We start from the raw sequence: 15,005 nt of genomic DNA, 5'->3' as shown, positions 1-15,005 counted from the left end.
GTGTGGAATTCAGACAATTGGTGAAAATGTGAGCTATGTTTAGATATTACACAGACCAACATATCTGGAGAGTTAGGAATTTATGTGAATTTCTATTAAAAACATATAACCAGGATGGGTGCGGTGGCTTATGCCTGTAATCCCAGCACTTTGGGAGGATGAGGTGGGAGGATCATTTGAGGCCAGGAGTTCGAGACCAGTTTGGGCAACATAGTGAGACCCCCCCCCCATCTCTGCAAAAAATTAAAAATAAAAATGAGCTGAACATGGTGGCACGTGACTGTAGTCCCATCTATTTGGGAGGCTGAGGCAGGAAAATTGCTTGAATCTAGGAGTTTGAGGTTACAGTGAACTATGATCACACCACTGGACTCCAGTCTGGGCAACACAGCAAGACCCTGTCTCTTAAAAAACAAAACTAAACAAAACAAGCTAAACCAACCAAACAAGCAAAAAACCCCATTTAAACAGTCCTACAAACCTGTGCTTTTCGCTGGCATTAAAATAGAAACATCAGATACATGTCAATTGAAAGAAAAATATCAAGTAAATAGTATTAAGAAAATAAATAATTCGATGAAATCATGAAGGTGATGCTTGAATGACTGAAATCCAGGAAGCACTGGGATGGTTCCCCCTGAGAAGGAAATGCTTCTGGCTATGGACACAGAAGTCATGCCAATTTTAAGCCTCATTTATCTGCACATTTAGCTCTAATTTTCCCTGAGGCTGACCACGGATGGTGACTTCTGGCCTTTGGTTTCTCTTGTCTCTGTCTCTGGGCCAATCATATTGGACCAGGCCAAGTACAGAGGTGAAAGGCTTGTTGAGTGTTGGGGAGAGGCTGAACCTCATCTGCACAGCCCCTGGACTCTATTCATTTGGAGTCTTGCTGCAGGGCTTCTGAGTGGCTTGGCACTGCCCATAGCTGAGTATGTAGGTAGGTGTTTATCATTGCGCCGTCAAGATTTTTAGCAACTCAAAGTCCAATGTGGAATAATGCGTTTAAAACTTAATTCCACACGGAACTGGCATAATTCTGTGAAGGTTAATTGCTATTAATTTTAGTAGTGCTTCTGCCCCCTTGAATTTTGCTAACAGTGCTGAATAACAGCCTTCTAGTCCTGTTTGGCTCTGTGGCCAGTTGCAGCTGCTGACATCTTCCACAGCTGGTGCCCATGTCTATGAACTGGGTGCCTGGTGAGGATGAGGGGCTGCAGGCACAGGAGAACTGGCTTCTTGTTCTGATCTGCTCAAACGCTCAGTCAGCCTGTATCGTGGCTGCGAATTACAACTATTGTATTATTGGCATTACCTTCTGTGGTTTCTGTGGCCTCCAAAGTCACATTCTGCTTCATTGATGTAAGGTTGATCTCCAGTGTCCAAAGGGGTTGCATGTGTGGGGAAAAGCCCCCTTCTAGAATTTCAGACAGTCTGACTCAAAATGTTATGTCTGTTCATGAAAGGAAGATGGGTGAGAGCAACGCTTCTTACACTTCACCATGTGTATGAATCACCTGGGGATCTTATGAAAATACAGATGCTGATTGGGCAGGTTGGGGTGGGGCATGAGGTTCTGCATTTCACAGAAGTTCCTGGGTGATGCCAATGTTCCTGATTAGGAACAACACTTTGAGTGGCAAGGCTTGGAACAATTCTTCCTATACCCAGCATGTTGACAACCACAGCACAAGCCAAGCACCCTCTACAAAGCCTGGATGGATGAGAGGAGTCCTTTTAGACTCTGTGCATGGCTGGCCCCTGCCTGCCCTCCCACCGCTTCTAATCTCACTCTCCCCTGCATACACCCCACTCCAGCCTCATTGGTACTTTTTGCTCCTCCAACAAGCCAACCTCTTGCTCACTCCAGGGCCTTTGCATCCACTGTTCTCTGTGCCAAGAATGCTGCCAACCCCACTTTTCCCCAGGTACTTAGTTTTCATCCTTTGATTAGCATACGAAGTGAGTTTCTTTCTCATGGTACCTATTTGTTGTCTCTGTAGCAGTTATCTTCATGTGCCAGCTCTTTTTCTGTTGCCTTATTTATGATTCGTTTCTCCTCTAGACCAGAGTCCATGAGGAAAGCCCATTCCCGCCTTCCACACTGTTGTATCCTCAGTGCTCCTGCCTGGCAGGAGATGCTCACTCATGAATATTTGTTGGGTGCATGTGTAGGCAGGGAGCAAAATGCATTCTCATCTTTTTGCATATTTGAGCCACCTGTCTGGAGGGGCCATGTTGGGGCTGAAAGTTAGCATTGGTTCTTATTGAAGAATTGCAGAATGAGAGCTCAGAAAAGGAGCTACTTTTAATTCTAAGCCACATCTCATCGTCAGAGATGTCGAAACGTGAAAAAAGAGTGCATCTTTGAACAGATAAAATACAGTAAGCCTAGCATGTCTTAAACAGAGGTTACGTTAAATTCGTTTATCAAATATTGGATTAAATAAAGGTACTATGGTGGGACTTCTCAGGACTTTCGGCAATGCCTGTTGTGAGTCTATGAGAGAAGGGATGTGATGTGCTCTTTCACGGCACAGCGGTTGTGGCAGAGGCGCTGTGATTTCCTCACCCAGAGGCCATCCTTTTCTGCCCTGCTCTCTTCTTCTTTGTTGGTAGAGGGCCTGGTTCCCCTGTTGAGGCTGAAAATGCCAAATGCCCAGTTTCCCAGCCTTTATTGCAGCAGGAACATGGACATATCCCTAGTTCTGGCCGTGGGATCCAAGCAGAAGTCTACTGAGGACTTCGGAAAAGTTTTTCCGACTATAATAGACATGCAATAGACTGTCTTGTTTTTTGATGTGATTGTGTGAGGACGTGATGCCTGGAGCCACAGAAGCCTCTTGTAAACATAGAGGACACGTGGCTGAGGACAAGAGCTAACATGCTGAGGATGGTGGGGTACAGAGATACAAACAACCTGGGCTCTGGACTCCATCCCTGAGCTGCTGAATGTACTAACTCTGCACCTTGCATTTCTGGTCGTGCAAGACAACACGTGTTCTCACCGTTGAAGCCACTTGTAATAAGGTGCTCTCTTTACCTGCAGCTGGAAGGATCTTGCCTAATAAGAGTGGTAAGCTGGTCTCTCTGAGTCAGACAGGCTGGAATTCACTCCTGGCTCTACTAGCGGTAATTATGGTTCTCTTCAAAGCTATTTACCCATTTAGGAGATGGAGATGTTAATAATGGCTACCTCTTGGGTTGTTTCAGAAGCTTAAATGAGATGATGGGTGTGAAGTGCTCACATAGAACTTGGAACATTGCTGGTGCTTAGTAATAAGGAACTGTTATTATTATTATTATTATTATTTTTGATCACAGAACTTCTTTGTTTTTGGAACATCCTTTACCATCTTGAGGGATCCTGCATTCTACAGAAAACAATCCGAGTAATGTTTACCTTTATCAAACTTTCTCATTTTACAGAAGGAGAAACTGAGGCCAAAGGAGTGGCTGTGGTTTTGGTGCTTTTATTTTGAAAAATGTGCAAGGTTCAGCCTCTTCCCATGTCAGTCATTTCCACTCCCACACAAGAAACAACAGAAGGACACAGGTTTAGGGTTGAAATGATGTGCTTTTATGGGAAACAAAAATATCCAACAACAATAACAAAAGCCCTTCAATCTTGCCAAGTTCTTAACCAGTGACAATGAGGCAGCTTCCATGATTGCGTCTGGCTGGGGATGATTCTAAAGGGTCAGGAAAGTGAAAAGACATTGGCCAAAAAGAGAAGTTGCAGGGAGGGCTGACATCCTACATGAGAACACAGCAGACTTCCCTCTGGCCCCTCACCCTATCACCCCTTCAATTTAGAATCTCCTCCCAATCTACAAAGATCCTTCCTGAATTTCCTCAGATGCAATCTCTTCCAGAAAGCTTTCCTTGGTCTGCTCTAACTGCATATGACTTTTCATTAACATCACACACACTTTCTCTTTCCTTCTCCGATCACTTTCTGCCTTACATCCGTTATGTTTGGGTACATGCCTTATGATACCCGCTATTGGTAGGCATATCCCTGAGACCGAGTCCCAGGTTGACTCACCCCATGCTTCCCTCCCCCTCCCCCATTCAGTGCTCAGTATTCAGCAGGTGCTCAACATCAGAGGTGCTCAGTGAGGGTTTGTTCAATTTAAGTCAGTTCTACATTTGCCATGTCACATCACCAGCCTCTTGAGAGTCATTATTGTCATTTTCACTTCTTCATCCTTCCTCCATGATCTCAAAATGGTCCGACTCAAGGCATCTCCAAGAAGGAACAGCCCCCACCAAACATTACCCACTCAAGGTGAAAGGTTTGGAGAGGAGAAGAGAGGTTAAGCTTTCTCCCCTGTTCAGGGAGGCGAGCAGGAAAGGGAGCCACCGGGAAAATCCAGGATGGCCATGAGTGGTGTTGGCCAACACTTCATTTTGGAATCTCATAAGCAGCCACTCTTCCAAAAGTTTCCCCGTGAAACATGGCCAACTTTGCAGCAGGAGCTGAGGACTGGCGGGGGTATGGTATGGTTGCCTTGCCAGCCCACAGACCAGAGGCATAGACCAAGAACCTTTCTTTGGGACATGGCCTATTTTCTCTCTGGAGAGTGATGAGAGTTGTCTGTCTGGTTGTTCAGTTGGAGCTCTGGTGGGAACATTAGCCCTGCAGTGTGTTGAGTTGTCAGGCACATAGATTGTAATAAGGCTAAAGAATACAAGCTGCAATCATGGGCCTCTCCTTGAAAGGGGGAAGGGTCAGGAGGTGCTGGGAGCAGTGAGGGAGAGAGGAGGGTCCCAAGAAATCCTGCAGCTCTGATTCTAACAGGTGCCCTGCTCTATCTCCCACTTCCGCTCCCTCTCCTTTCCTCTGGTTCTCCAAGTCCAGGTCAGGCAAAGGGGCCAGTTGGAAGTGGTGGAGGGAAGGGAAAGGCCTTTTCCTTTTCCTACCATGAATCCTAGATTTGGACAAGGGAGAGGTTACAATCCAGGGCAGAAGGAGGAGGGTTAAGGAGCTGAGGAGAGGCCTAGGCCCTGTCCACTTCTGTTGACTGGTGTAGTGACTAGATTTGAGGCTCACACTTTTAACTGCATTGCCCCCAAAGAGCACTGAGCTCCTAATTGGGGGTGTTGAGAAAGTTCTTCGTGGGCGCTCAAAGGCGCTCATTGATTTGGGGAGACTGCTGCAGATCTTCCCATGGGAGGGCCCCTCTGGGGCCAATAAGGTATGGAAACCACATGGTCAGCGTCAGCCCTAGAAATTTAAGAAAGGGGCCACGAAGCAGAGAGAAGAAAGACTTCTTCAGGCACCTTCTTTAGGAAAGAGAGTTGGACCTTGGGGCACTCAAGTTAGGACAGATGTTTCAGTATAAAAAGGATCCCCAATAAAAGGACAGAGTCCCCTCAAATCCCTTCCCAGATCCCACAGCACTTAGAAAAGAGAAAGTAAGGAGCATAAAAATATCTCGATGACGTGGGCTTGCCTGACAGTACAGAAAAGCAAGTCTCATGGCAGGCAGTGTGTCCCATTACACAAGAGAGGATTATACCGAGCTTCAGTAGAGAGATTTTACATATATCTTTATATAAATGCATATATATTTATAGAGCCTCTGCCTAGAACAGCCGGGCTTGCTTCTTCAGTTCATTCCTCTTCCAGAGGGCCAGCCGGTCAAACTCAGAGATGGTCATGCCAAAGACTTGGTAGAACTCTTCCTGGGACAGGTGGCGCTGAAGGAGGCAGGGCAGGCGGGGGTGGGGGGACAGAGAAAGACAGCAGCATGAGGATGCAAGATGCAGGGGTAGGTGGAGGCAGCAGTGGGTGCTGCATGTTCCCTTCGGGCACCCTGTGCCTTGCATGGTGCCTGAGCCTGGGGAACGTGTGATGAATATTTGTTGAATGAGTGAATATGGAATGAACATTTTCCCAGGGAAGACTCTGGAGCTGATTTGGCTGAAGAGGCCTCCCCTGCCTATGACTCAAGTGGGACTTCCGCTTCCACTACACATCCCTTGGAGTCCCCTGTTGACCCCTCTGCTTTCTGCATGCCCGCTCCATGTATTTGCATCCAGAAGTGTGTGTGGGTTCATGTTATCCCACTCCCCTTTGAGAGAAAAAGGAGCCATGTCCAAGATTTTAGGGGATATTTCCTCTTACTGATGTTTTAACAAATGATCTGGAAGGCTGTTCATCAGGCCAGTCAATGAAAAAAATTACTGCTCATAATTTTTGATGTACCAAAATGTCCTTTTATCTTTTTCTGACATGAAAACAAATATGCTTTATAATCAAACCCTTGTCTGTATTCTATAATAGATTTTCTCCTCTTTCTGGCCTCCTTCCCTTCCTCCCTTCTAAGCAGCTTTAAAAGTGTGATGCATTGTCAAAAGTTTTTAGAGTTAGAAATATACAGCACTTAAAATGTGGCCAAATGTTAACAATTGTTGTATTTAGTGAAAGGTAAATGGATGTTCATTTTACTATTCTTGAAACTTTCCTGGATAGCTACAATTTTTCAAAATGAAATTTAAAATTAAGTTTACAAAGAGAAATATATGGCATATATACTGCCTACAAACTTAATGGATTCACTTGAGCTGGCTTGTTGGTAGCAATTACATGAGCTAATTGGGTGCTGAAGGAGATTCAGTGAAAATTATTTATGTGACCACACAATAATTAGTCAGTTCTCTGGCTTGTTGTCACTGTGAATTATTATTATTTTTTTTTTGAGACAGAGTTTTGCTTTGTCGTCCAGGCTGGAGTGCGGTGGCATGATCTCAACTCACTGCAACCTCCACCACCCCAGTTCAAGCAATTCTCCTGCCTCAGCCTCCCAGGTAGCTGGGACTACAGGTGCACGCCATCACGCTGGGCTAATTTTTTTTGTGTTTAGTAGAGACGGGGTTTCACCATGTTGCCTAGGCTGGTCTTGAACTCCTGAGCTCAGGCAATCTGCCCTCCTCAGCCTCTCAAAGTGCTGGGATTATAGGCGTAAGCCACGGCGCATGGCCATGTGAACTAACATTTTCACCATACCTTCAGAATTTCAAACAAAGGTAATATTGATAATTTTTGGTCAGTAATTTTTGAAGTAGTAGAGCTGGGACCAAAGTCCAGGCAAAATGCATTACATTCTCATTGCCCCTCTTGGTCAGTCCCATTAAAAATTCATAAGTAAGTCTTTCTATTATGAAAAATGTCAAAACTACACAAAAGAGAGAAAATAGGACAAAGCCCATGTCCACTATCCAGATCCAGTAATTGTGAGGTTTTCCACATTTGCTTCATTTATCTATTTTATTTGCTGAAATATTTTAAAGCAAAGCCTAGACATTGTGTCAGTTCATTCCTATGCACTTCAGAATGTTTCTCAAAACACACTGAATATTTTCTCACATTGTGGTTACACAATGCCATGAGTAAACTCAAGAAAATCTAACAAGAATTCCTCAGAATTCCCTGATACCTGTCCATTACAAAGTTCCTGTCTTGAAAATGTCTTTTCACAGTCTGTTTATCTGAACTAGGACCCAGGCAGTGCCCACACATCACATTTGCTTGTTAGATCCGTAAGACCCTGCCTCTTTCTTTGTACTATTGACTTGTCCATGTTTGTGCTACTCAAGTTGAGTGCTGAAAGACACCTTGGATAGGAGAGTCCCCTTCTCTGCTCCTTCCATAGTAAAGACTGAGGGAAAATGCACTTTGGAATCATTTGTTATTGTTGTTGGAGGGTGGTGGTCGGTATTGGTTCTCCAGTTGAGTTTCTCTATCATGTTCAAAAATCTTTGTTATGAGTCTTGATATAAAAGAATGGTAGACTCACCCTCAAGTAATGTGTTAACAAGTAGGACACACTGGAAGGAGACCAGGGCTTCTCTCCTCTAAGGGCCAGCTGGGGCCTCCTTTCTCTCTCCAGTTCTCAAGGCCCCTAATGCCATGACTGTCCATCTGACATTTGCCACAGAAAGGTGTTAAAGCAGGAAGGTTAAGAGTGCAGCTCTTACAGCCAGGGAGAAATGGCCATGTGACCATGGACAAGTTACCTAACCTCTCCTGAACTTCAATTTCCTTTTCTGGAAAATGGGAGCATCCTAGTGTCTGCATCATGAATACCATGAGGGTGAATGAGCAGATACAGGTCATGTGCTCAACACTCAAGGGCACACAGAAAGCACTCAGTCTGGTCACTTTCACTATCATGGTGATCTTTTCATGCATCTGTTACATTGTGTGATCTGCTTCCAGTTTCCTTGGACTTCATCTTCTCCTCCTCATCTTTGTTGTGCTCATGTGACCCTAGACACACTAATCTTCTACTATGTTCAAACACAACAAGCTTACTCCTGCATCAGGTTCTCAACACTGGCTGTTCCCTCTGCCCAGAAAGTTCTTCCTTCTTATAAAAGCATGCCCAACTCCCTCAACTACTTTGAGTCTTTGCTTACTGTCATGCATCCAATGAGACCCACTCTGATGATGCTATTTAAAACTGCAACTCGCCTCTTCCTCTCCTGATCCCCTTCTCTTCTCTCCTTTAACTTTTTTCCTTAGCACTTATTACGTTCTAACACATCGTGTCATTTATTTTTTCTTTGTGTCAACAATATTGACACAAATAAAGGAGACACATCTTGTGTCTCCTCACACAAGAATGTAGTTCCAAGAGGGCAGCGGTGTCTGTTTTGTTCATTGATATATTGTAAGCACCTCGAACAGTACCTGGATGCTTCTGCGGACATAGGAGGAGAGCTAGATTTGCTCCCTGCCCTCAAGGGGCCAACAGTCTTAGGACTGCACATAAAACGAGTGCTTGTGATGGTGGAAGAGAGGGGAGGCAGCCCTGTATAGATAAGCAAGGCTTAAGTTAAGCTCCCTCGGTTCAAATTCTGATTCTGTCATCACTAGGTGATCAGCTTTAGCCAAATGGCAGCCTTGCTGAACCTTTATTTTCTCCTCTGTAAGGTGAGGATGATTCAATAAATATTTGTTGGATGAATGAATATCTATTCTCTGAGTTCCTTGAGGACAGGGTCATAGTCTTCCTTCTTCAGTCCCCTCCTAGAACTAGTGCAGGAGGCTGGGGCAGTGTCTTTAGCCCGTGGGCCTCAGCTCAGGCTACATTTTAGACATCCTTGGGTGCTTTTAAAAAGTTCTAGGCCTGAGCTCCTTCCCCAAATTGTGATTGAATTGGTCTACTGTGGGGCCCCTGTATGGTATTTTTAAAAAGGTCCCTGGGTGATTCTGATGTCCTGGAGAATGTTTCCATCCCTAAAAACTGGCTTCACTGAGCTGCCCTGGGAGCTGTCCCCTTCAGCACTGGTAGACACTTTGATTTGGAGACAGGGAAAGGAGGAGGCCCTTGTTGAAATGTGAGGAGAATCACCCACTTCCTGGGGTGCTAACCCAGTGTGTTAGAGCTGGAAGAACTCACAGAGCTTCCTGGCTAACGTACATTCCCTTCCTTCTGCCCCAACCCTCTACCCTGGGCCAATTCCACGCCATCAAGTCCAGGGTGGCTCATATGCTTTTCCTGAGGAGTGCTGAGCCTCCTATTTCAGAAGCCTGCACTCAATCCCACAAACGTTTTCTGACACCTCTCCCAGCCCAGACCCTGTGGTAGAGGGCAGACAATGTTTGTCCCTAAGAAACTCAGGGTCAAGCAGAGGAAATGGACACATCCATGATCTGATACACAGGAGAGTGAAAGGTGCTTGATGCACTTTGGATAGAAAGCTGGAGGAGGTCAGAGGACAAGAGGAGTGGCCCCTCCTGTAGGAGGGTTGGAGGAGGCTTTGGGGCACAGGGATTACTAGTGGAGAGCCCTGAGGAGCAAGGAGGCTGGTGAGATGGGAAGGGCATTGATATGGTTTGGCTGTGTCCCCACCCAAATCTCACCTTGAATTGTAATAATCCCCACGTGTCAAGGATGGGGCCAGGTGGAGATAATTGAATCTTGGGGGCAGTTTTCCATATACTCTTCTCCTGGTAGTGAATAAGTCTCATGAGATCTGATGGTTTTATAAAGGGCATTCCCCTGCACAATCTCTCTTGCCTGCTGCCATGTAAGACGTGACTTTACTCCTCCTTTTCCTTCCACCATGATTGTGAGTACTCCCCAGCCATGTGGAACTGTGAGACCATTAAACCTTTTTTTTCTTTATAAATTACCCAGTCTCAGGTATATCTCTATTAGCCGCATTAGAACAGAGTAATACAGGCATTCTAGGGAAAGGGAGAGGCAGGGAGTGGCAACAGGCTGTAAGGGGCAGAGTGTGCTGCAGCACTAGAGGAGCCCAGGAACTGGAACTCCACACCAGGTGTCTGGATGGCTCAAATGCCGGGCACCATGTTCTGGCCCACCTCTGCACCTTTATTTATGCTGTTCTCCTCTCCATCTCCATCGATCACAAACTCTACTTGTCTTCCTAGTCCATCTACATCCTTCCTTTTTCTGCAAACCTGTGTTGACTGCCTCAGGCCTTAGTGGTCTCCCCTGCACAACAGTAATCTAATGTTCATTGGGCACTTCATACTCAGTATGTTGCCAGACTCCATGCTAAGGGCTTTATGGGTACTGGCTCACTCACTTCTCTTGGCAGCAGGAGGGAAGCACATCAATCACCCTCACTTTACAGAGGAGAAAACCAAGTTGCAGTGAGGTTGTTGCTTGGTTAAAGCTGCCCACCTAGTGATGGCAGAATCAGAGTTTGAACCTAGGGAGTTTGACTCAAGACTTACTTACGCTTTTTTTCCTTCTACATAGTGCTCCCTCCCCCTGTCCCCCATCACAAGCACAAGTTTTATGCACAATCCTGAGACTGAGGGCCCCTTGGGGGAAGGGAGCAAATCTAGCTCTTCTGCAATTCTGCAGAAGCATTGGCCCTAGTTGAGGACTTACTATCCCTTTGCACCACAGACACTAACTGAATTGAAGAGGAGGCAGCAAAGAACAGCATGGGGAAGTTTTGGGGGAACAGTATGGAGCAGTTTTGGGGGAACAGCATGGGGCAATTTTGGGGAACAGCATGGGGAAATTTTGGGTTGAGGAAATTGGTTCAAGTCCCTGCTTTTTCAATAAGCTGTGTGATCTTAAAGCCACTCATTCCATCCAGCCCCCTTGAGCTGGATTATACCAAGCAACTTCTGAAATTTCTTTCAACCCAAGAGTTCCTGCTCAGTTTTTTAGACTTACCTCTAAACGGGTCCTGTCTACATCCTTGGGCAGTCGGTTTCTTCCTCTTGTAGTCACCAGCAGCAGTTCATAAGGGTAGATCTAAGGAGAAAGGGAGGTGGTCTCCAGCTTGGGTGAGGGTGGTGGGCTTGTTCCTTTCAGGTATATTTTGTGTCTGGGCTCTCTGTTCTATCCAGAAAGGGCCAGAAATTAAGTCTGGAGGAAGAGCTGGATCTGCCCGTCTTGGGGTTGCCCAGCAGCCTTAAGATACCTTCTCTCAAAGACAAGGCCCCAGAGAGTCCCCTAATACTACTAGGAATAAGCTTGGAGGTATTTGCCATGTGCCCATGCAATAATATGGGCACATAACCTCCCAAATGTAAGTGTCTAATATTTGGTGACTGGCAAGCCACCAGAGTGTCTCTGAAGCCCAGGGAGAGTATCTGATTTCAGTAGGCAAGAGACCTAGGGCAGGATTCAGGAAAAGTGGGCCAAGGAGGGGCAGGAAATGTTGGTCTTGAAAGGACCCCTGGGGTTATTTATCTATGTTCCCTTTCCTACACAGACAGTGCTGTCATCCTCCTGGTGATCCCCAGTGTAGCGGCTCCAAGAATCCTGGAGACCCCCAGGTCTATGCACATCCTTTACCTTGTACTCTGCAGAGAGAAAAAGAGACACACACACAGAATGGAGCCCATCAGTCTTTGCTTTGCATCACTACACGGGCCTCTGTCCTACTCTCTCAGGGAGTCTGGCCTCTATTGTCTACTTCTCTTAACCCAGAGACCTTGTCCTCACTGAATTCACCCTGAAGGACAATCAAGGCTGGTATGAGCACAGTGGAAGGCTAAAGATAGGGGTTGGGCTGATCTTGAGATGGTTTTAAGGAAAAAATGGCTTTAGAGATATTTAGAATAGAAATTAGAAGAATCTGAGATCTGAAACACATGGATAAGATCCTCTGTCTTCTGTGGGGAATCCTTTGAGGTTCTGATGTGGGCCCCTTCTACCTGAGCTTGCTCATAGGAGCTGGTCGAGGTTGGTGTGAAAGCATCACTGGCAGAGAGCAGGAAGCTCATGGAATTCTTACTGGGAACAGTGTGCAATTGGCTCTGAGTGCTTCCCTCCACTGGGGCTGGCAGGCAACCCTCGCTCCACAGTCCAGGGAGAAGACAGCAGAACTCTGTGATGGTTCTGGGAACCCAGATGGGACAGGTGGCTTGGAGATCACCCAAGGCCAGGATTTGAGAGGATGAGGGAAAAGCAGGGGAAAAGGGAGGGGGTGGGAAGTGAAAGGGAGTAAGAACTCAGGGTTGGATACAGCCCAGCGTGGGGACAGAATCTGTAGCCATCATTTGCCGAGGGTCAAGCTGCAGTTTTGAGTGGTACATCTGGAGGCACTTTCCCTGCAGACCCCCTGCAGGCCTGCACTCACCTCGCATGCCCCAGTTGACTGCGTTCATGCTGTCGTAGTGGAAGAGGTCTGCGCTGGGCGTCTGCAGAAGAGATAGAACCAGGGCTGGCCTGAGATAAGCTCACCTATGCCTCCCTGAAGCACTCACCCACCTCCAGAAAATGGACTGGCGCTTGTGGGACATAGGGCCTTCTCAGCAGCCTCTGTCTCAAGTTAGGGAAACTTAACTCGCTGCTATATCCCTGTGCTTTGTCCTGGCACATGGTGGGTACTCAATAGATATCCATTTATTTGGTGAATTTCACTTCTTCATGCTTTCTTTCATTGCTCAAATACCCCTTTTTCTAGGAGATTTGCCCTGACAACCTGGCTGGAAGTTGCAAGTCACTCCTTCCATGAACTCTCAATCCTCCTTCCCCTGCTCATCATTTTTCTTTTTCCATAACAGCATGCTCAGGGAGCTCAGAAAATGTACAGGCCATGTTAGAGGCCAGTGGAGCATAGCAGTCAGGGGTGGGCTGTGGGATCAGCTGGCCTGGGCTTGAATCCTGGCTCTACCACTTCTTGTTGAAGAGTGTGGGCAAGTCACCTCACCTCTCTGTGCCTTTCTGCATGCACAAAGTAGGGTAAATGATAGTAACTACCTCCATGGGTTGTGAAGGCAAAATAAATTAGTGCTTGCAAAGTGTTTAGCTGAGACCCTGGCACAGAGTTATTGCCCAATAAGTACTAGTTGTTCCCAAGCCCCTCCCATGGGGGCCCCTTTTCACGAAGGGGTCACCAGGGAGGGGAGCAAGTCATTGCCATACAGTTGTTTCAGTTAACCCACCACTAGCCCCAGGACCTTTGCTCAGGTTTCACCTTACAACAAACTAATGTTGGATTTATTAGCATTTTGGGGACAACGTCCCCCCCATCCCCCAGCACAGCTTCTTACCCTGTGCAGCCCATTTCTTCGGTAGGCAGGCAGGGAGGCAGATTTGGAGATGAGAGGATCTGAAAAGAAGGATCTAGAGCAATTACCAGGAGTTCCAAGCCATGAGTCCCTCTCCCCGAGGTCATCTGGCCACCAATGGCCAACATTGCTCCCAACCTAGCAGGAAGGGGTGGAGGCCAGAGGCCACCAACTCTTCCTGATGCTCTCCAGATTTGCAACTTGACCATCTCTGGGGGCATTTCACCCTAGCAGAATTCTAGATACCTGCCCAAGGCACCCACTCATATACTCTTCTATCCTTGACCTGCACATCTCTATCTTCTTGTGATAGACCTCTGTGTCCTGGCCACAGGCTGGCTCTGGACAAAGGTCCTGGAATTGAAGTCAAGCTCAGAACTCAGGTAGGAAGGCTCCCAGGTGGTGGAAGAGGTGTGTGCACTTTTTTCTCTCTGGGACCGTCTGTTGGGGATGGCAATCCTAGTTCCAGAAACCCAAATGCAGACCCACAATCTGACAAATACAATGGACTAGACTATTTGAGGTCAGCAGTGGGCTGGGACATCCACATTTTATGGTCATTAGAACTATGGAGAACTGCAGCTGACACAGCTCTGTCCCTCATGGGACATGATGGGCTGAAGGTAGGGCAGGCAGAACTTACCACTGTCAGCCAGGTAGTGCGACCGAGGGGCTGCAGGAGAGAAAAGCTGAAGGTCATTGCTCTTGAGGAAAGACAAACATGGTGAAGACAATTCATGGGGACAAAGAAATGTGGCTTCCATACTTGGTCTCCCTGGCTGGCTGGGAAAAGGGGCCTCCTTCAGACCCTCCTGAACTGGTCAGTTTTTAATTGTTGCACTTGCACCCCATCTCTCTTCCCTGTCCAGCTCCTAGCCTGGCACCTGGCACAGGGCAGGTGCTCTGTGATATTTGTTGCACAGATGTGGTTGAACAAGGTTGAATTGCAAACAGCACTGGTGCACTGCACAGACCCCAGAGCCAGGGGTTGAAAACAGTGGCCCTCAGTGGTCAGGCAGGAAAACAGGCTCAGCAGTTCATCCTGGCTCTGCTATTAGTAGATTTCTAACTTCAGACAATCTAATTAATCACGCTTTGGTTTTCTCATCTGCAAAACGGGGAGTGATAGTGTCTCCTTTGTAGGATTATTGTGAAGAATATGTGACACAATACAGTAAGATACTTAGCATAGTGCCTGACGCATCTGTAACACTCCATAAAACTGGCTTTATCATTATTGCCACCAACACCAACATCTTCAATCTCACTGAGAGTCAAGGTGTAGTATGGGGAAGAGGGAAGAGCTCATGGCCTTGGGGCCACTCCAACTTGGGTCTGATCTTGACTCAGTCACTTACTGGCTTTTGACTTGGAGCAAGTGGCTTAACCTCAGTTCTCTCATCTATAAAGTGGGTGATAATAATCCCTCTACATTGCAGCTCTACCAGGAGTGTAACATTCCTACAAATGCCTGGCACATAGA

At 46.7% G+C, this 15,005-nt stretch overlaps 1 protein-coding gene across 11 annotated transcripts in view; it reads right to left on the bottom strand.

Moving 5' to 3' along the window:
• Positions 1-3,468: 3,468 nt before the first annotated feature.
• ABLIM3 (actin binding LIM protein family member 3) overlaps positions 3,469-15,005 on the bottom strand; it is a 119,167-nt gene continuing 107,630 nt past the window's right edge. For 5 of the 11 annotated variants that reach the window (XM_054488278.2, XM_063665268.1, XM_054488275.2 and 2 more), the window contains 6 exons: positions 14,166-14,195; positions 13,505-13,563; positions 12,589-12,649; positions 11,715-11,809; positions 11,175-11,255; positions 3,558-5,706 (listed from right to left, as the gene is read on the bottom strand). In XM_054488278.2, the coding sequence (XP_054344253.1) occupies positions 5,593-5,706; positions 11,175-11,255; positions 11,715-11,809; positions 12,589-12,649; positions 13,505-13,563; positions 14,166-14,195 (440 nt within the window). In that variant the 3' untranslated portion in view covers positions 3,558-5,592. Of the gene's footprint in view, positions 5,707-11,174; positions 11,256-11,714; positions 11,810-12,588; positions 12,650-13,504; positions 13,564-14,165; positions 14,196-15,005 lie in introns of all 11 variants that reach the window. The other 6 variants (XM_063665261.1, XM_063665262.1, XM_063665263.1 and 3 more) reach the window with 2 other exon arrangements.

This window comes from Pongo pygmaeus, chromosome 4 (genome assembly GCF_028885625.2).
Source record: "Pongo pygmaeus isolate AG05252 chromosome 4, NHGRI_mPonPyg2-v2.0_pri, whole genome shotgun sequence".
NCBI lineage: Eukaryota > Metazoa > Chordata > Mammalia > Primates > Hominidae > Pongo > Pongo pygmaeus.
Note: the sequence above shows the minus strand (reverse complement) of the source record. Positions and strands in the feature narration are given on the sequence as shown.